General features: G+C 35.3%; 1 protein-coding gene and 1 pseudogene across 1 annotated transcript; both read left to right on the top strand.

Moving 5' to 3' along the window:
* Positions 1-929: 929 nt before the first annotated feature.
* C8H6orf58 (chromosome 8 C6orf58 homolog) lies at positions 930-21,252 on the top strand. The gene is made up of 6 exons (XM_021693691.1): positions 930-1,230; positions 2,892-2,978; positions 4,200-4,384; positions 5,330-5,430; positions 10,182-10,420; positions 20,954-21,252. The coding sequence occupies exons 1-6, from the start codon at positions 930-932 to the stop codon at positions 21,079-21,081; spliced, it is 1,041 nt and encodes a 346-aa protein (XP_021549366.1). The 3' UTR covers positions 21,082-21,252.
* LOC110583693 lies at positions 16,544-16,997 on the top strand (annotated as a pseudogene).
* Positions 21,253-22,352: the final 1,100 nt, after the last annotated feature.

The following is a 22,352-nucleotide window of genomic DNA, read 5'->3' as shown; positions in this document are numbered from 1 at the left end:
TTCATTCAGAGACCTATGTTTAAACATGCTCTAGAAGACTCGCAAGATTCAGCATATGATTATACTCATGGCTAAGGTTCTTTATGGTGATGTAGTAAGAACACACAGCTGAGTGAAAGGGGAAAAGACACAGGCAGAGTCTGGAGGAATGCATGTGTAGATTTCTAAATGCTCTTTCCCTCCCATGAGAAGTCACACAGAGCACACTTTTCCCCCAGTAACAGGAGGACAGCAATATGTGTGTTATGTTTCTGCCCAGGGATGCCCACTAAAGAGTTAGTACCCAAGCTATTTACTGGGGGCTGGTCATATATGGAAGTTCCAGACTCTACAAAGAAAGCAGGTGTTGAGCATAAACCATATTACTTGCACAGTCTAGGTATAGTGAATCACTTGTCATTTAACTGTTGACTGGGAACTTTGAGAGCCAAGTAGACAGATACCAGCCAAGTGCCAACCTTGCAAGCTGGTTTTTTAAACTATAATATTCTCAGGCTTGCTATGTAAACTGTTTTCTGCAGACATAGGTAACTGCACATATCTTTAAATTTCTAGATGAATAAGGTCAAGATATATGTGTAGGGGTGTATTTCATTTAATAGGCATAAAAACACAATGTAAACTTAATAGCAGTTTTCTGAAAGTGTTTAGAATATTTATTCATTCAGCAATAAAATTTTCAACAGCTTGTTTGGACTATCATGTGAATAATGAACTATATTGATAAATTTATTATCAATAAATCCATTTATTATTTAGCAAGAGAGACACCCTATTTTCATTGGCAAGGCCTTCCCATCTTCACTCTATTCTTTTCAGGGAAAAGAACAAAAAGTGTTGACATGCTGGGATATAAGCAAATACCATGACTTCTTCCTCCATTTCCCAATAAAAGCCTTGCCACAATCTCAACCCCCAGCTTTGGTGCAATGGCTTTCCTTCCTCCTTGGACCTGTGTACTAGTTGGTTGCTTTTCTGCTTCTTTAGCCAGAGCATCTAATTTCTCAGATCTGTATCCCCCGCTGTGGAAGAAGAGTGCTGGTCAGTTCAGTGACTACAGGGTAGAGAATGGAAAGTACATTATTGATCCCTGGGTATACCCTGAGAGAATGGGGATGTACAAAATCCTAGTGAACAAGACAGCGAGTTATTTTGAAAACATTGGAGCAGACAATGAACAAAATATTTTATGGGGGTTACCTCTCCAGAATGGCTGGCAATACAGAACAGGTAAGAATGACTCTTGTTTTCATCCTGATGATCTACCAATATGACCATGTAGTAATTGGGAAATAAGACTCTGTATATACCATACCATGTTTTTGAAAATTGATCCTTTTCTTTTTCCTCTTTTCCCCTCATAACCATATTTCTCTACTTCTCCTTCTGCTCCATAAATCCTTCTTTTATGTGCTTCTGTTTTGACTAGAAACCACAATGGGGCATAAGGCATAGTTGCCAAACACAGAAAGACTTCATATTAAATCTATTGAAATCTATTGAGCATACTACAAGTATTTACTGAACTCCTGCTAGGTGCTAGATGCCATTCTAAGCACTCAGATGAACAAAGCAGTCAAAAGGATATACATTAAAGACAGAAGGTGATGTCAAATTAGCTTGAATTTTTTGAAGTTCCAATTGTGATTACCTATACATGGAGATAGGGCTGATAGGCAAGGAGTGCCATCTTATTCATAAGGATGTTTCTCTGCAAATGATTGATTCCTCTTGAAAATACATTCTAATGTTTAGTTAGGAGATACATTGTGGGCCAAGGATTCATGAATTAAAAAGATATTTTTGTTCTGGCTGACAGAAGAAGCTCATGAAGGATAGTGGTGCTTCTGCCTACTCCACACTGATAATACTATCAATAAGGAGATTTGTTCTATTCCAATGGAAAAACTATAGAGAGAAGATTATGGTTGATCTTAAGTCTGAGCAGTGGTCATATTCAGGAGCTACTGAGGTTGACAAGTCCTGCGTCTTTGTCAGGGAATGTCCTGAGACCCAAATCTACTCTTATTTATCTTACATTCCTTGGGGTCAAAACAACCCTGGTCCAAGAGAAATCACTAACATGAAGTCTACTATGGGAAGCATGCCAACCTCAGGAGAGAGATGGAGTCTGAATGAGCTGGTAGATAAATGCCCTTCTTACACTTTTGTTGCATTCACACATCAGGGTCAAGCCTGACTAAAGTCATCCACTGATGAGCTGATAAGGGACCAGCATTTACTAAGAGCAGTGAGGAGATGGGGTGTGAGTAAGTACTTTCAGTTTACCTGCCATCAAAGAATTTACAACACAAGTGAAATAGAAAAAGATAGCAGAAATTAAATAGAAAACAATTAACAATAACTCTTGGATAAAAGATAAAAGTGCAAAACAAAGGGCAGAGTGGAGTCAGCTGGAGTAATCAGGAAAAAATGAATTTAAACTGAGACTTGAAATGTGGATGAAATTTTACTGGGGAAATAAAAATGAAATCTACTAGGAAATAAAAGGATGAGCCAAAGCAGTGTTTCGCAGTCTTGGTTGCATATTGAAAATAATTGCCTAGTTAAAAAAAATACCAATGTTTAAGTCCACCTGAAAAATTCTATTCTAATTTGATAATATTAGAAATTAAGCCAAAGGACAGGACCTGGAAACAGGATGGCATAGAAACATGTGATTGAGTGTAGGGTGTGTGTGTGTGTGTGTGTGTGTGTGTGTGTGTGTTTAAGAAAGGGACAAGAAAAGGAAGGGAGAGAGGGATTGAGTGAGAGGGAGTTGTTGGGGATCAATGAAAGAAGAAGAGACCAAATTAAAGTAAAATATTTATTGATATTCAAGAATTAATGTTAGCATATAATAAATAATCCCTGCACCTTTTCTCTTCTAGGAAGATTAGCTGATCCCAGACAAAAGGAAGGCTGTGGCTATGAATCTGGAGATCCTCTGTGTATCTCTGTGGACAGTTGGTGGGCTGGTAGGTTCATTTAAATGGCAAAATAGGTAATAACCACCCCCAAGGAAAGTATTCAACCTGAAATCTTAGGGACAGAGACAAAACAATATTATTCCTTTGTAAGAAGGAATCTATTTCATCATGTACCTTGTGGCCTTTATGCCACATTCTAGAATTTAACAGCCATAATGTCAATAACGATTCCCTAGGACATCTTTAGCTTTTCATGGAAGGACTGAAACTAGGAGCTGCAAAGGACCATGGCCTCTGAAAGCCCAGCAGTGGCAGTCAGGTGGGAGGTCTCACGAGTGAGGGTGAGTCTCCAGAATGAGGAAGGATGAGAAATGAGGGAGCAAGTAAATAGGGCTTTTTCTCATTTTGCTCAGACCAAATGTGTTTGACTTTTAAACCATAAACATGTCAGAGTAGTGTACCACAAATCATTTTATCGATCCATAATCAAAGCCTTCAGTCAGATATTTAATACTAAGATAATCAGAAGGTATTTTCTAATTCTTTAATTCTATTTTGTGTTTTAGTAATAAAATTTACACACAATTTCTTAGAGATATTTCCCAATAACTAGAGACAAGAATATATTAAATATTCTTAAATATTCTTAAATTTCACTTTCTTAGAGTGACACATGTCCCATACACCTTTACATATTTTTCTAATACTTCTAATACAGACTGGTTCTTTTCAAGACCCACAAATAGTCATGGCCATAGATGTAGAATTCAGGCTTTATTCTCAAATTGATTTAGTAGTTTGTAGTTTGCTCCACTGGGGCGTAGAATTGCATTCATAAATGTGTGTCTATGATAAAAAATATTCTGCATCACCAGTGAGAATCAGCCATCTAAATTATAATGTCTAAATCTGCTGGAATAGGTTATATTTAGAGAGAAATAAAAAAATAATAAATAAAAATAAAAATAGAAGAAATAAAAAAGTTAATTCATTCATTTAAATATTAAATATTAAAATTAGTTTTTATTTAAGATATTATAGACAACTGCTTGAACCTACGTTTATTTATAATTGTAGGGTCATTAAAAAAAGCATATTAAAGTTATGTATATGATCCTTAGGGAGATTTTCAATTTTTTTTTTTTTTTGCTAGTGACTTTTAGGTTTCTGGATCTGTAATTTTTGCTTACTGGTTTATAGATTACTTAAAGATATTCTCTATCACATTTGTTAGTGCTTGTGGTAATAATAAGTATTTTGCTGTTACAGATATGAATTACTTTCTATGTGCATTACCTTTCCTTGCTGCGGTTGATTCTGGCATAATGGGGATATCATCAGACCAAGTCATACTTTTGCCACCACCCAAGGATCAGACACAGTTTTGTCTTAACGTTTCTAGTTGTCAGTCATCCTTTCCTGAGCCAATGAGCAAGTGGAATACCTTTTACCAGGTTGTTTTCTTAAGTTTTATAATTTATTTTCTTAGGAGGTGGTAAGAGAATTTCCTTTTTTGTATAATGCTTTTTGTCTAGGTTTTTGTGTGCATCGTATAATGTTTTCCTAAGTGTAAAAATATAAATTGTTATGCAAATTATATTATTACACTACAGCAGGTAATTGGTTCAGAGGGTATTAATGTGCCATTAATACCCTCTGAACCAATACGGCATTAATACAAAGTCTATCCATTCATTTCAAATAAGTTATACATAAATGTGAGAGCACAAAAGATATTTTACTAAATAAAAAGAGTAGTCTGGTTAATTGAACCTGCATGGCAACCGAGGGTTAACTCTTGGGAGCAACACAATTATGGAGTTGGTTTTTAGAACAGCCAATTAACTTATTTCAACTGAATTAATAAATGATCATATATAGTAGAACTAAACAATTATGTGGTAATCAAAACCAAATATTCAATGAGCAAAATACAAACATTGGCTAAACATAGACGTGGGCTAAGGTCCACAGTGAAAAGATAGATTTACTAGTTCTATAGATTATTAGTTCACTACTTTAGATATGATTGAATTAAATATTCTAATAAAAATTTCCTCCTTTTCTTAATTTTAAACTTTTGTAGTAATTTCTACTATGGTAGCAGGAAAGCAAATGACAAACCAAAGCCAAAATCCTCCTGGCCAGTATAAAATACTGACTCTTGAGAAAATTGTTGCAGCTCATTTCTTATAGGTGCATTCAATATTATTACTTATAATAGATATTTACTATACTCTTTTACAGAGTGTTAGTCACTGAGAGCTTGCACAGTTCTTGGAAACAAAATTCTCCTCTCATGTGGAATATTTATAAATTATATATGGGATTAAATTAAATGGTAAGGAGAGGAATTGTTATATTTTCTCAAATATGAATAAATTTCTCCTCTGCTACAGCATTTACAGGATCCTTCTAGTAGCTTTGAAGACCTGTTGAAGTACTTGTGGGCTGCACATGTCTCAACCTTGAAATATGCTGGCAAAATATTTGAAGATAGGTAAGAATGGATCCCAAGTCATTTCTATTTAATATGGTAAATAATTTTTGGCCTTACTTATGCTTTTTTATTCCTCTTTTAAAGTGGTGGTCAATCTTCTTATTAAATAATATTAGTCATTGTGTATTTTAATGATGAAGTGTAGCTCTTTTAGAATGATTAGATTAAAAGTGTCTTATGAAGAAGGGGCAAAATTTTGAGGAAAAAAAAAATCTTGTGCTAACCAACTGATACTAACAAAACAGCTAGCCAACCAATCAACAAATAAAACATACAACCAATTTGTCTATATAAAAAAAAGAAAAGAAATTTTCTTCATTATTTTGACCATGGGCACATTATATGGTAGGTACATACTTAAGGAAAAAGATCGACTAGCATCAGGATTAGCACACAGAATAATTTAGAAGATTATCAAGCCACTCTACGTGTACATCTCGAGGTTATTATACACCTAGATGTGAAGGTGTAAGAATGATTTGTGTTTAGAAGTGGATGATACTGTATTAGTCAGAGTTCTCCAGAGAAACAGCCCCAATAGGAGAGAGAGAGAGAGAAAGAGAGAGGTAGATAGATATAGTTAGGTAAAACCAGGAGGAGCCTATCTTCCAATTTGAAGACCATCAGCCAAGAGAATTCCCTCTTACTTTAGGGAAGGTCAGCCTTTTGTTCTATTCACACCTTCAACAGATTGGATGAGGCCCATCCACATTATGGAGGGCAATATGTTTTACTCAGTCAACTGATCTGGAAATTTCCAAAAAAAAAAAAACCCTCACAGAAACACCCAAAATCATGTTTAACTAAATATCTGGCCCCCCTGAGGCCCAGTCAAGTTGATGCATAAAATCAGCCATCATGGACACTATCTGAGGGTAAAGTGAACCACTTTGAGTGAGATATGGGGTAGAAGTCTGGGTATGGTAAAAAACAGGAACCAAAAAGTCAGGGTTCTTGGTATTGAATAAGCAGACTGGCAAATCCAGGCAGGAATGTGTGCCTCTTAATTTCACTGATTGTCTCTCCCACTGACTCCATCATTCAGTTAGGTAAATACATCACCTAAGTAGCAGATTCAAAGCACACTTCCTCCTTTACCTGTTGGTATGGCTTCAAAAACCAGATATTGAGTTGGGCAATGGAGGAATTTTCTCCTGTGGCAGCATCAGTGATAGGATTTGGGGCTGGGGTTGTAACTCAACTGCTCTTTCTATTCTGATGACAGGAAATAGTAATGAGATTATCAGACAACGATTTCGGCCTGGGATTGCCAACCTCAAGATTTGACTGATAGCAAGTCATGGCTCTAGATTACTTTTTTCATTTATGGATGTTCCAGGTTCATATACAAAGATAAATCACTAGACAATGCAACTTTGTCCTTGAGAAATATAAGAGTACTTTAGGTAAATTCAAGGAAATTGAAGAAATTTTTTTCTTATAGGTACATTTCCTGTCTCCTGCGGATTTAGACTTTTAATCTTATTGTATTTATTCCTATTTATGTAATGGAACTGCTTTTGAAAGAAATATTGTATTTTTAACAGGCCAAGTTTATTTAAAAACTCCAAAATCACAGAACATAGGAATTTTTTGTGAATAATCTTAAATATTTACATGACTATTTTGATCAAAAGTGTATGACCTAAAAATTTTTTTTCTGATAGTATTAGAAGCACTTTCTTCACTAATTATAACCAAAAAATTGCTCTTTTCAAAAACTCTTTTTATTCTCTGAAATTTGATCCTTCTTACCTGACCTCTTATTTAGGTATCAACAAACGACCCTCTTAAATGAGTTTTTTAGATAGCTACTGTTTCTCAAGTACAATAAGTAGAAGAAATTTCACAAGGTATCCTAACGTAATATCTCACTTCAAAACACCTCCTTTTTCTAGATCCTGAGTATGTGGTTGAGCTGTTTAGTAATTTGCTCAAAATCTCATGGCCAATGACTGGCAGGGCTAGTATTTAAATTTCTCAGGACTCCATAGCTCATCTTCTTACCTGTAAGCTGTGCTGCCTGCAATGTACCTGGACTACAAACTAGTTTTATGAGGTCAATAGCTGCCAAGGTTCTTCTTCCCGTCTAAAAAGATACTAAAAGCTATTAAACAATAAAAAAATGCTTCCACCTTTTCAATATATAATGAAGCAGAAATAAAATATTATATTCACTTCCTTGAAGAATCTTTCAATTCTGGGGAGAGATGAGCCACCCAGGCAATCGCCTAACTGAACAAAATATCATTCAGACCTCTTCTCCCTCCCTCTCAGGTAGGTTAGCAGGCAACTGAGTGTGATCAGGGCCTCTCTGTCCTAGGTGTGAGAGTAGTGGTTGGACGGTCCTTAGAGTCTTCCCACAGCTGCTGCTATTTCTATTTCAGGAATTCTTCAGAGATTCTTCTTTCCTTCCTTTCTTCCTTCCTTCCTTCCTTCCTTCCTTCCTTCCTTCCTTCCTTCCTTCCTTCCTTCCTTCCTCCCTCCCTCCCTCCCTCCCTTCCTCTCCTCCTTTCCCCCTTCTTCTCTCTCTTTCTCCCTCCCCCTCATCCATCCTTCCTTCCTTCCTTCCTTCCTTCCTTCCTTCCTTCCTTCCTTCCTTCCTTCCATTTCTTTAATTTATATATTGAATTCAGGTGTGCTTTCTTATTTTTGTTTTGGATTATTTTTAGTTTGTATATTATCCACTTCTTATATGTCAATGATTTAAAGAGTCAAATGGTTCTATGAGGTTTTGCCATCTCTTCCACCAAAAATACATAAATAAATGAAATAGCTGTATCCAGGGAGAATACTACTATAAACGCTGGTTACTTTGATATTTGGTACTATATTTCTAAAAATAAAAAATCCTATAACATTTCCCGATTTGCAGATCTAAGTATTATCCTTTTTATCATGACCATAGAAAATTACCACTGAGTTCCCCTCACCCCCACTCCACACAGATTCTTCCCCCTTCTCACTTTCTCTGCATAATTGTGTAGTGATTTGGATTGGGTCAATGTTCAGCAGCTACATTATTTTAACTATTAATTACTCTTCATATCATACATACTAAACTGATTATAATTATTTTTCTTTGTTATCTTACTCCCTTTAGAGCTGATCATTTTTTGTGCATTTTTGTTTACTTTCTATTGTACACAACACTAATTACTTCAAATTGGCAAACCAAGGAAGTTTCTTCTCAACATGTTTAAAAGCATCCAGAATTATATCAATTTCTTCTTCTTGAAGAGGTTTCTTTCAAAGCTGTTGACTTGCTCTGCTCTGCCCAAATGGTCAGATATGATTCTTAGGTCTCTAGTATCTTTGTAGTAGATTTCCTTTGTCTTTTCTTTGTGTTAAATCACCCATTTCCAGTATCCCGTATCTTTTTATTTCTTGGATTACTTTGTTTGTTAGGACTTACATACTAGTCGATTCAGAACAGTTGTATAAGAAGAAAAAATTGTAGGTAATTTGCATTCTTAAAATATCATTATTCTATCACGATTTTTGCCTGAGGCTTTGAGTGATTACAGAAGGCTCAGCTGGTAATACTTAAGATTTTTGAAGGCATATCTCCATTAATTTTTAGCTTCACATTCGTTGTTGAGAAGTCCGCAGTTTATTGGGTGTGTTGCCCTGTACTTCATTCCATTTTTTTCACGAGAATGTAGCACAGTTGATAACCACTAAATCTCAGTGTCATACAGCAGTGTTTATTCCTCACATGTTTAACATTCAGCTGGGCAGTTCTGCTGACCTTTCCTGGGCTCCCCTCATGTTAGCTGATTTTGATTGGCATCACAGGGATGAGTGAAGCTCAGCTCTGCTGCACTTGTCTTCCATTCTTCAGCAGGCAAGCTTGAGTGTTTGCCATACTGATGGCAGAATGGCAAGGAGAGAGAAACCAAATTGTGAAAAATATTTCAAGCTTACACTGTGTCAAGTTGGCTAATATCCTATTGGCCAAATGAAATCATATGGCTGAGCCAGGGTCAGAAAGTTATGCCTCTCTCCTTCCCACCTCCTTCCAATTGTAACAGGGAAGGGGCACTGGGAAAAACAAAAAACAGAGATATAAAGAGTTTTGAAAAATTGGGGTCATGTTTGCAATCTACTACATACTGGGGCATTTCCTTCAAATTTCATGTGTTACTTTTTTAGGTAAAAGAATATATTAGGGTTTTTATTTACGTGAGACAACACTGAACTCTGTATAGTCTACATATACTTAAAACTCTGTGGTCTTGGATCCTAGGATTGGTTGGTGCATGTATATCTGTATTTTAAATTAAAATGAGCCTTTAAAAGTGTATTTTTATTTGTTTACTTGACTACATATTAACTGACTTATTAGGTGAATTGTCCAATAACACATTCAATTAAATCATTTGAAAGGCTTCCATTTGATCTGATTTTGTTTATACGCCTCTGTGCCTTGAACTGGTGCCCTCACCTCTTTCCTAGTGTTTATTTAAGCCATTGTTCCTAAGGCTTTGTGGTTTATTTAAGCCATTGTTCTTAGGGCTTGCCATTTATTTAAGCCATTGTTCCTCACTTGTGATGAGCACTGGGTATTATACACAAGTGATGAATCACTGAATTCTACTCCTGAAACCAATATTACACTATATGTTAACTAACTAGAATTTAAATAAAAACTTGAAACTAAAAAATAAAAAACAACAAAAAAGAAAATAATGAGGCTGAAGTTCTGAGTGGACTAATTACAATTGTACCTGCTTCCACTTGTCTCTTAGGTTGGAGTATTATTCTAAACCAGAAGCAAATTTTGGAAGAAGTTGGTGTGTGGCTGTGGACTTTTTAGCTGCATCCCTCTTTCCTACAACTTTGGTTAGAACATATGAATTCCAGAAGGGCCTGCCACCACGAATGCTTGTTAACGGCGATAGAGCCCCCTTCATCAGCGACTTTACCGACTTTCAAAACACCGTCCTGCTTGTTCTAAGTTTTCTTCCCAAAGTGGATAACTCTCCAGGTAAGGGCCTTATAAGCAATACCTTAAAGAAAATTAATATTTCATTGAAAAAAGGAAGAAATAATGATTTTATCAGATACAAAGATCGTTATAACACATACTATTAAAGAAAGTCATGATTTTTCCATGGGTATCCATTCCATAGTTTTTGGTCCTTCTAATGGTAGCCTGTCCTTTCTTATGCATCTTTATTGATCCATGACGCCACCAGACTGCCTCCAGTCCACTTTTCATCCACAAACCCAGATATAATCCTTTGCTGCTGTTATCATATTCCTTTTTTAAAAACCTCATACCTTGCTCTTAAATTTAGAAAAAAAAATGAAATCTCAAAAGAAAATCTGATTAATCATGATTAATGGGAAAAACTAGCAAATTGACTTATGTGAGCTCCCTTCATCTAGCCATACTAGCCATGGATGAAGTATTCTGCTGCAGCTTTTCAACTATAGGACTTCCTTCAGAATGAAAAACGAAAGGAATCTATATTTGTATATTCGAATGACCACATCATCTCAGTTTTCTAGATATGCTCTTATGCAGTGAACCAAGCTGAAAACATAATTAAAATATTACTATTTTACACCCCCTGAAAGAATCTGAAAGATATACAAGCAAAGTAAACATAAATACATTAAATATATGTTCTGAAATCTTATTTGAATTAATTCAAGTAAAAAATAAGCCCAAACATTTAAGGCTTTCATGCAATTGCAGTTTCTTCTTGCCATAGTAGTATTTCCAGTGCAATATTCTCAGTCAATGGCAGGTTCCCTTTACAAAATGAGTAGAGGACTAAGTCTCCTTCCATCTGTGCTTATTTCAACCCCTGGCTTCTATATAATCCACATCCCACCAGTAGAAAGATACTTTCATGTTTGGAGAAGCAAGTGGGCTAAGGAATTAAACTGTTTTCTAAGAACTACTTTTGTGTGACAAATCTATACCATGATAGGAGAAGCATGAATTTTGGTTATCACCTGCTTATCTCTGCCAAATTATCAGATGGCATAATTGCATTGTAGGCCTGGGTTGTATAAACTGGATCTTTCCTCTTAAGATGTACAAGGTGAAGAACTGAGTGGAGAGTGGAAGTTATTTCATTTAAAGCTTGAAAGTACCATACTACAAGATTTTATTACAAGATTCAGTTTTACTGAAATTCAGCTTTATGTCATGCAGTTTTGAATTGCTTTCACAAGAAAAAAAATGGGAGAGTAAATGTTGAAAACTATTGGTGAAAAAATGGTGAGCTTTGATAGTATAATTGTGCAGATGTTGTATAATGAGGCATTTACTCTCATGTAGTTGTCAGTCTCATGGCAACCACTCCCCACTGATACTCAGAATTCAGTCACAGTGTCAAAGATCTTGAAGTTTTCAAGTAAGTAGAGAATAGAGAAAACAGATGTATTGAAAACAAAGCATGAGAATGGGGCGCCTAGGTGGCTCAGTCGTTAAGCGTCTGCCTTTGGCTCAGGTCATGATCCCAGAGTCCTGGGATTGAGCCCCACATCGGGCTCCCTGCTCAGCGGGAAGCCTGCTTCTCCCTCTCCCACTCCCCCTGCTTGTGTTCCCTCTCTTGCTGTGTTTTTCTCTGTCAAATAAATAAATAAAATCTTAAAAAAAAGAACAAATACACTTAAAAAAAAGAAAACAAAGCATGAGTGAAAAACAAATATTGATATTTAAAAATGAGCATTTTCAGTTAATTTTTGATAGAAACATATGTATACATTTACAGTAAAGTTTCGAAGTGTCATTTAGCTACTTTTTAGTCTCCAGAAGTGTTTTCCACAAGAAACCTAAGCTAAATTCATTTAATTTAATCTACAAAATAAAATTAAACTTTTCAGGCTTCAAATTAGCTTTTTAACATTTTTGCTAAAAAAAAAAACATTTTTGCTGATGGTAAGACTTGGCACGGAGTTTTTCGTTTTTAATTATGTAAACTTCTGAACCATTTCTTTATCTACAGTGGCATTAAGTTTTAATCCTTGACTATACATATTCTAAGAGTAAAGCTCATATTAAAGTTGCAAAATAGTATTAGGTATAAATTAGTAAGAAAACAAAGCTTGCCTAGATTTTATTACTTTTTACCCCCATGGGTGATATTTAAAATAAACAGTGAAGACTGAATGAAGATTTAAAACTGTCAGAAGTTTTGAAAGCCAGCAGGCTTGCATCCACAAGGCCCAGAAGTCTATAGCAAACTAAGAGACAGTTCTTAAAAGGTTTGTGCAGACTCATTGTGGCAAATTCCCAAGGGTCCAAAGCAGAGGCAGCAAACTGAAACACACCCAGTCTTTTCATGAAAGAGGCCTATTTGTTCATTTTAATAGCTATGGACTGAGGGGCAGACTTCCTATTTAATATTGCCTACTCTCCAGAAACCAAGAACTTGATAAGTGCCATCTTGGCGCTTTCCCTTTGTTTTGCTTCAGGGTGGAGATATCTCCTGGAAAGGAACTTGTACACACATCTGTGTCATGTTTTTTTTCAGAGGATACCCCTTGATTGCATGGCTCTGATGGCCAACAGGGCTTAATTAAATTCATGGGTTCCGTAGGACTGTAACAAACAAACCTGCTACCTGAGGATCCAGCTTAAAATCATCTGGCATCCAGGTGTTGACTGAGCTCTGCCTCTTTGGGATACTGACAGGTCTTAGCCCACCTTTAACTACTGGGGGCCATTAAGAACACACTAAGCAGTTTCACAAAGGATTGAAAGACAATCAAGAGCAAGGGCAGGGTTGAATAAGATTTATCTTTTATACAGAGGCCTCTTCTTCAAAACTGGGAGAGGTGGTTGTTTTGTCCAATCCATAGAAACCAGCACAGAAAGGCAAGGAAAATGAAGACACAGAGGAATATGTTCCAAACAATAGAACAGCATAAAACCTCTGAAAAAGACTTTAATAAAATGGAGATAAGTGATTTACCTGATAAAGAGTTCAAAATAATGGTCATAAAGATGCTCTCTGAGGTCAGGAAAAGAATTCATGAACAAAGTAAAAATTTCAACAGGGAAATATAAAATATAAGAAAGTACCAAACTGAAATTACCAACCTGAAAAAAATATAATAACGGCGCTGAAAAATTCAATAGAGAGATTCAACTGCAGTTTGGATGAAGTGGAAGATAGGATCTGGAACTTCAGTACAAGGCAGCAGATTTCATTAATGGGAGGAGCAAAAAGAGAGAAGAATGAGAAAGGATGAAGATAGCTTAAAGACATTTATGGCACAACATCAAGTGGACCAATATTTGTGTTGCAAGGCTCCCAGAAATAGAAGAGATAGAGAAAGGGGCAGAAAATGCACTAAAAGAAATAATGACTGAAAATTTCTGTAACTTGGGGAAGGACACAGACATCCAGATTCAGGAAACCTAGAGTTCCAGATAAGATGAACTCCAAAAAAGCTACACCAAGACACATTATAATTAAATTGTCAAAAGTTAAAGATAAAGAGAGAATCTTAAAAGCAATAAGAAAAACAACTCATTATGTACAAGGGAACCACCCTGCCCCCATAAGACTCAGCAGATTTTTCAGGAGAAATTTTACCAGCCAGAAGGGTAGCATGAATTATTCAAAGTGCTGAAAGAAAAAACTCTCAACCATGAATACTCTACCTGACAAAATATTTCTTTAGAATTGAAGGAAAAATAAAGAGTTCTCCAGACAAGCAAAAGCTGAAGGGTTTCAGCACCACTAGACTGGCTTTATAAGAAATGTTAAAGGGACTTCTTTAAGCTGAAACAAAAGAGCTGCTAATTAGTAGCAATAAAACATATGAAAGCATAAATCCCTCTGATAAATACAGTTAAATTCAGGATAATCTAATGTAATAGTGGTGGGTTCATAACCTATAAACTTATAAATTAAGAAAAACAATTCCATTTATAATTATATCAAAAGTAAAATACCTAGAAATAAATTTAACCAAAGAGATGAAAGACCTGTACACTAAAAACTATGACATTAATGAAAGAAACTGAAAAAGACACAAGTAAATGGAAAGAAATTCCATGTTTATGAATTGGAAACATTAATTTGTTAAAATGTCCACACTACCCAAAGCAGTCTACAGATTTAATGCATTGCCTATTAAAATTCCAGTGTCATTTTTCACAGAAATAAAACAATCCTAAAACGTGGATGCAACCACAAAAGACCCTGCGTAGCCAAAGAAATCTTGAGAAAGAAGAACAAAGCTGGAGGCATCTCACTTACAATTTTCAAACTATTACAAAGCTATAGTTAGCTAAACAGTAAGGTACTGGCACAAAAACAGACACATAGATCAATGGAACAGAATAAAGAGCCCAGAAATAAACCCACACATGTGTGGTCAGTTAATTTACAACAAAGGAGCTGAGAATATACAATAGGGAAAGGACATTCTCTTAAACAAGTGGTGCTGAGAGAACTGGACAGCCACCTGCAAAATAATGAAATTGGGCCATTATCTTACCCCAAATGCAAATGAATTAAAGACTTGGCAGTGAAACCTAGAACCATAATCCCCTAGGAGAAAACAGGGGGTAAGCTCCTTAACATTGGTCTTACTGATGAGTTTTTGGATTTGACACCAAAAGCAAAGGCAACAACAACAAAATACAAATGGGACTATATCAAATAAAAAGGAAGCAAAGGAAATCATCAAAAAAAAAAAAAAAGGAAAAAACCCTACAAAATGGGAGAAATTGTTTGTAAATCATATATCTGATTGGGGATTAATATCCAAAAAATATTTTAAAAATCTGATTTAAAAATGGGCAGATCTGAACCGACATTTTTCCAAAGAAGACATGTTTCCAAAGAAGACCAACAGGTGCATGAAAAAGTGCTCAACATCACTAGTCATCACGAAAATGCAGAGATCAGGGAAAACCACAACGAGATACCACCTCATACCTGTTAGAATGGCTATTATTAAAAAGACAAGATGTAACAAATATTAAGGAGAATGTGGAGATAAGGGAACCCTTATGAACTGCTGGTGGGGAAGTAGATTGGTGTAGCCACTATGAAAAATAGTATAAAGTTTTCTCAAAAATTAAAAATGGAACCACCATATGATCCAGTAATTCCACTTCTAAGTATTTATCTGAAGGAACTGAGGTCACTGTCTCAGAAAGATATATACAGCCCCACATTCAGTGCAGCATTATTTATGTTATTTACAATAGCTAAGGCATGGAAACAATGTTAAGTGTCCATCAGTGGATGAATGGGTGAAGAAAATGTGACGTATATGTATATATTCACACATATGTATCAATAGATATAAAATGGAATATTATCAGCCATAAAAAAGTATAAAATCCTGTCATTTGCAACAACATGGATGAACCTTGAGGGCTTTATGCTAAGTGAAATAAGTCAGAGAAAGAAAAATACTGTCTGATCTCATTTTACATGGAATTTATAAAAAATCAAACTCATAGATATAGAAAAGAGATTAGTGGTTGCCAGAGACAGGGGGTAGGGGTTGGGTAAAATGGGCAAAGGTGGTCAAAAGGTACAAACTTCCAGATAGAAGATAAATAAGTCAGGGAGATGTAACGTATGGTATGGTGACTGTAGTTAACAATATTGTATTATATATTTGCAAGTTGCTAAGGGAGTATATCTTAAAAGTTCTCATCACAAGAAAAAAATCTGTGACCATATCTGGTGACAGATGTTAACTAAACTTATTGTGATAATCATATATATATGTTTATATATATATTTATATATATATATATAATTACATTGTACTCCCACAACTAACACAATGTTATATGTCAATTATATTTCAATTAAAAAACTTACTAAATTTTCAATCTGATAATCTATTGCATTAAATTGAAAGTACACAATGGGGTGCGATATAAAGTTAAGATGTAAAGTTAAGTGGTTAACTCCTACTTATTAAACACCTACCATGTGCCTGAAATTGTGTCAGCTGCTTTTTTTCCCTTTATCATATATAAATATCACTATAATACTTTTATAAAAATATATTGCCAAGGCTGGAGCTGATCATAGGCATTTGGCTTTGAAGAGACACCACGGAGCTGGTCCTGCTCTCAGCCAGCTGCCCAGTGTGGGGCGGTGGAGCAAATATGAATATTAGAGTTGTCCAAAGTGAGGTGAATCCATGTACCTGTGTAATGAACAGCTGGGGTAGGTGGCTGACATATATGTCAGCAGTTGGCTTGCTTCATATTATCTTCCTCAGTAGTCCCTTCTTCAGTGTTCCTGTCGCTTATACCTTAACGAATATTATACGTATTCTGGGATGTATGATTTTTGCATGCAGTGAAAGGAATGCCTTTTGAGACTCCTGACCACAGTAAAGCAAAGCTCCTAACTCCCTGGGAACAATGGACTGTGGAGTGCAGGTTACCTCTGCACAGAAGTTTTGTACAATTTTCCCAACAATTCTTTATTTTCTGGCAAGTCTCTATACAAAGTATGATCCAACTCACGTCTAAACAAAGCTTCTCTCCTGAGTTGCTAATTCCAAAAATGCCAAAGTTACATGGTGTTTGGATACTTGGAATTAATAACTATTAAAATGTTTTGAAACTGAACCAAAATTTTTATTATTATTGAGTTTTCTCTAAGGAAAGAATGGTTAGTAAACTGCACTGTTTCTGTGATAATGTGAAATGAGAGGTATTTAATTCGAGGGCCAGTTGCTGGTTCTTCACATGCTGTTAAGAAGTGAAGATTTTTACTAGAAGATGCCCCTGTTTAATGTACCTGGGATCTTTCTGAAGAGAGGATTTATAGCAAGCTAGGCAAGCCCAGCTTAGAAACTAAATGGCTATAAAGTGAGGGTGTAATAGATAAATCCAAGGAAATACCAGATTTATAAGAAACCAAGACCAGCTTAGCTTGTAATGAATGGGATTATGTTAAGAAAAGAAAATTTCCAATCATTTTGTCATGGTCAGTTTAAGTAGACTTACATGTAAACCAGAATCATCTCTTCACAAGTTTATTATAGATTGTTTTGATTACCACATATCTCCTTACATTATTTAAGAGGAAATATACTCTCTTGTTTTATACCAGCCAATCCCTATTGTATGAGTGTACTTCATTGGTTTTGCTAGCTCCACATTGTATTGATAGATGAGGTCATTTTTACATTTATTAAGTTACTGGGTTCAGGAAGGCCCACTGTCATGACTGGTATTAGAAGACTCTGGGCATCTTACAAACAGCCTGGGAGTCAGCCTTCTAAATCTGGAACAAAGTGGATTTTGCTACCTTTCCAGACAAAAGGCTGCTAAACCAGTTAAGAAAATAATTTATTTCATGCAGTTAAAGTATATGGTAATTTAAAAGCCTCTGCTTACTCAAATTATTAAAGTCTGCCATTTTTTATAAAAGGAAATAAAATGAACAACTATATAGCTGACCTGTGGTCTGGCAGAAACCCCTTCTCCAGCAACAGTACAAAAGTAAATAATGGAGTGGTTTTTTTTTAGCAGGTCCAAAGTAAAAGAAAACATCTTTTCTTAGTCCTCCTGCTCTCAACCCCTCTATTTTGCCCATTAATATTTGCCTTTCAATACATGAGTCTTGGTGTAGGTAAGCCAAAGTGGTAACTATTTCCAAAGCAGCAATTGTATTGAATTCTTGACTTAGAGAACGTTTTCATAGCTGCTGACATTAACTCCAAGAGATAACTACATCCTACTTTGAGAAGTAAACATGTCAAAAAACAAAGCTCGGATACGAGATGAAACTGAAAAACCTCGTAACATTTGTAAACAAAAGAGTGAAGAGAGTTTTAGACCAACTTAAAAATCAATTTGTTTCAATAAACTGATTTTTTGGGGGTAATGATCATTGTTTTGTATTCCGAAAGTATTGAGTATAGAAATCAGTTGTATGATAATGCCTTTGTATGTTTGTCTTTTCCCATGTATTTTTAAATAACCAGTAATCTATACTTTAATAACATTTTTCTTTGGTGTAAGAAAACTTTATGGCCAATATTTTACTAATAAAGAAACAGAGGTTTTGTAAGTTTAAATAATTCACCAGCTGGAAATGAGACAATAAATTTGCATCCTGGCATATTATGTTAAAGCCTGTGTTCCTTCTCTTTAACACATCATCCTCCTATATACTGAAATCTATCCTCTAGATAAGTCTGAACTCTAGTGTCAGCCCTTTGCTTTCTTGTTGGATGTGTTGACTGACTCAACATTGATCAAATATGAAGATTTAAAACTAGCCTAACTTCCTCACTAGTTTAAATAGAAAGAAGAGAAAAGAGCTATCCTTGGGTCTTGGGACTTTATAACAGATTAGCTCTAGCTAATTGAGAAACATGAACCAAATACTTTCATCCACCAATCAGGTAACATGCTCCATCTCCAGGGAAAGGAGTAAATGATGTTTACAATTAAGTATTATCCTCCCATCCCCAGAGTGTAGGAAGAAAACAGAAGTAGACCTGGGACCAAGCGTTCTGGACACTTTCAAACTGTTACCTCTCATATGTTAACAGATCTAACCTGAAATATTTCTTCTCTTCAAAAATTGTTTTAAAAACTCTTTTTCTTTTAAATTGCTGTTACTTTTACTGATTTATCTTAAACTATATTTAATGTATTCAAACTTTAAATGTCTAAGTGCTTTGACACATTAAATGAAAATTAAAGTCTTCTTCCCACCTCTCTTCATTTACATTTCTTGGCCCTTCACCCAATTTTTAAAAGTGGTGCAAATTCCTAGAATGTGTTTGTACATAAAACAGTGTATATAAGTGGATAAATAAAACCTATGTTGTTTGCACAAATGAAATCATACTCACTGCCTTGCACTATATTTTTTTACTAGAAAATTTTCTTGAAGCTCTTTGATATCAGGAAATATTGATCCAACTCCTTCTGCTTAAAGGATATGTAGCATTTCATTTAATAAATTTACTATAACTGTAGGCATTATTTTCTCTTATAAGCTTTGTCAATAATGTAATAATGGCATTTTATGTATGTTTTTCTTGGCATAGGGTTTATGATTTTACCAATACATTTGTAGAAAGGAAATGAATTGAAGTCAGTGAGTCATATATTGCTGAGTGGTACTTAAAATAGTTTTCAGGAGTTTACATTTTTGTCATAAAACTGAACTGAGGCTTCTGTTTTCTCTAAGCCACTACTGTATAGCAATTTCTCTAACTTAGGTTAGTTTCTTATGCAGAAAATGCTTCTTCACTGTTGTATGAATTTATAATTCTTTCTTTTTTTAATTTAAATTCATTAGCCAACATATAGTACATCATTAGTTTCAGATGTAGAGTTCAGTAATTCAGCAGTTTTATATAACACCCACTGCTCAATACATCATGTTCCCTCCTTCATGCACCCAATTACTCCATCCCCCCACCCACCTACCCCTCCAGCAACCCTCAGTTTGTTTCCTATAGTTAAGAGTCGCTTAAGGTCTGTCTCCCTCTCTGATTTCTTCCCATTCAGTTTTCCCTCCCTTCCCCTATGATCCTCTGCACTGTTTCTTATATTCCACATATGAGTGAAACCATATGATAATTGTCTTTCTCCGACTGACTTATTTTGCTCAGCATAATACCCTCCAGTTCCTCCACATCATTGTAAATTGTAAATGGTAAGATTTCATCCTTTTTGGTGGCTGAGTAATATTCCATTGTATGTATATATCACATCTTTATCCATTCATCTGTCAGTGGACATCTAGGCTCTTTCCATAGTTTGACTATTGTGGACATTGCTGCTATAAACATTGGGGTGCAGTTGCTCTTTCGGATCACTACATTTGTATCTCTTGTGTAAATACCTAGTAGTGCAATTATTAGGTCATGGGGTACCTCTATTTTCAACTTCTTGAGGACCCTCCATACTGTTTTCCAGAGTGGCTGCACCAGCTTGCACTCCCACCAACAGTGTAAGAGGGCTCCCCTTTCTCTACATCCTCAACAATATTTGTTGTTTCCTGACTTGTTCATTTTAGCCATTCTGACTGGTGTGAGGTGGTATCTCATTGTGCTTTTGATTTGTATTTCCTTGATGGCAAGTGATGTGGAGCATTGTATGTCTTCTTTGGAGAAATGTCTGTTCATGCCTTCTGCCCATTTCTTGACTGGCTTATTTGTTCTTTGAGTGTTGAGTCTGATAAGTTCTTTACAGATCTTGGATACTATCCCTTTATCTGATATGTCATTTGCAAATATCTTCTCCCATTCTGAGGTTGCCTTTTAGTTTTGTTGATGAATTTACAATTCTTTCCATGTGTTTATGTACTTTTCCTAGTTTTCTGATTATTTGTATTTCTTATTAATTTTTATAATGAGTTGGTCAATAAATTTTAAATTTAAAAACTTCATGTGTATAATTATCAAGTAATGAATGTTAATTTTTATATGCAAAATACATGCAAAATTTTTATATACAAAATATATATATGCAAAATAAACATTTTAACAATTAAGTATTAACTTGAATTTACATGTAATAATTTTATATCTTTTCCAGGTTCATTTTTATTGACTGTATGGACAATTTTAATGAAGAATCATGATGTAAGGAAGGAAGTTCTAGAGCTTTTTCAAATAATTCTTGAAATCTTTAATCCAACATTTCAGAGTGTTCCCAATGTTTAATTAATGAACTAAAGATGAACAGTTCTAATTTGTTGAGCAACAGTAATTTCAAAATTTTAATGTGATCATAACCATATAGTTTTCTTGTTGATATTTTTGATTTATGCTCACTTGTTCGGATTCCATCCATGCATTCTAACATTAAATTCAAATTAATGCTATGATTATTTTTCCTCAATTAATAATTCTTGATTTTTTAAATTTATCAATACTTAAAATGTTTAGCATCTAAAGGAAATTATCTTAAGCTATTATAAATCACTGTGAAATCAATAAACAGACATTAAAATTATATGGCTCTTTTGTTGTTACCCTGTATAACCTAATTACATGACATTTAGAGCAATATGTCTTGCTGATTTATAACCAAAATCCAGAACATTTTAAAACTAAATACTGACAGTCAACTAAATTTTTAAAACTCATAAAACAGAACTGGCAGATGGAATACATACTGATTTGTCTTCTTGTGTGTGTGTTTCCACTGACTACAGTTTTATAGCAATTACACACTGTTTGCCCTCCTCTGGTCCACACTTGATAATGAATGCTTAAGGGTCATGTTTGTCAGTGTTGTTCTCTTTCAGGAGAGAGAGGTGGTGACTTCCAGAGCTGAAATAAAGCTTTCATATGCAGGTTTTCCCAGGGCCTCATCCACAGACTAAATCTGCCCTCTAACTGTTGGAAAAAGAAATGCTTCTACCCTTGCTCTCTTTCTGATATAAGTAATGTCCACATCATGACCAGAGGGATCTTTTCAATTGTAAGTCAGATCATGTTTCTCCTCTGCTCAAACTTAAAATGGCTTGTGCTCTCTCCCAGGGCAAAACCCACAGCATATATATATGTGGCTCATGCAGCTGGCGTGATCTGGATCCCTCACTCCCTTTGCCCTGCTCTCCTCCCACTCTCCCCTTTCACACTGGCCTCCTTGCTCTTCCTCAAACACTAAAACACACCCATGAGTCATGATTTTCAGAGCATTGTTTCCTTTCTCTCAAGAATGCTCTTCCCCCAAATCACTGCCTGCCTCATCTCTTCACCTCCTACCGGTCTTTTTTCCAGTGCCACCTTCTCTGACTGTCAGGATATTCTTTGACTTCTTTGTGTAAATTTGTGCCCACTCAACAATCTCTATCCTTTTTATCCTGCTTTATTTTTTTCTTCATATCACTTATCTCCACCCATCACATGCTCTGTTAGTTTCTTTGTTTCTTGTCTGCCTTCCTACACCAGTGTGGGAGCTCCATGATGGTAAAACTTTATTTTCT

Source organism: Neomonachus schauinslandi, chromosome 8, assembly GCF_002201575.2.
Source record: "Neomonachus schauinslandi chromosome 8, ASM220157v2, whole genome shotgun sequence".
Classification (NCBI taxonomy): Eukaryota; Metazoa; Chordata; class Mammalia; order Carnivora; family Phocidae; genus Neomonachus; species Neomonachus schauinslandi.
The sequence above is the reverse complement of the archived record's forward strand: the minus strand, read 5'-3'. Positions and strand labels throughout refer to the sequence as shown.

Excerpts from the sequence above, each read along its gene's own strand:
- C8H6orf58 (XM_021693691.1), top strand. The coding sequence starts at position 930 with ATGGCTTTCCTTCCTCCTTGGACCTGTGTACTAGTTGGTTGCTTTTCT. Across the intron at positions 5,431-10,181 it reads GGCAAAATATTTGAAGATAG|GTTGGAGTATTATTCTAAAC; the intron begins GTAAGAATGGAT and ends CTTGTCTCTTAG. Across the intron at positions 10,421-20,953 it reads CAAAGTGGATAACTCTCCAG|GTTCATTTTTATTGACTGTA; the intron begins GTAAGGGCCTTA and ends TATCTTTTCCAG.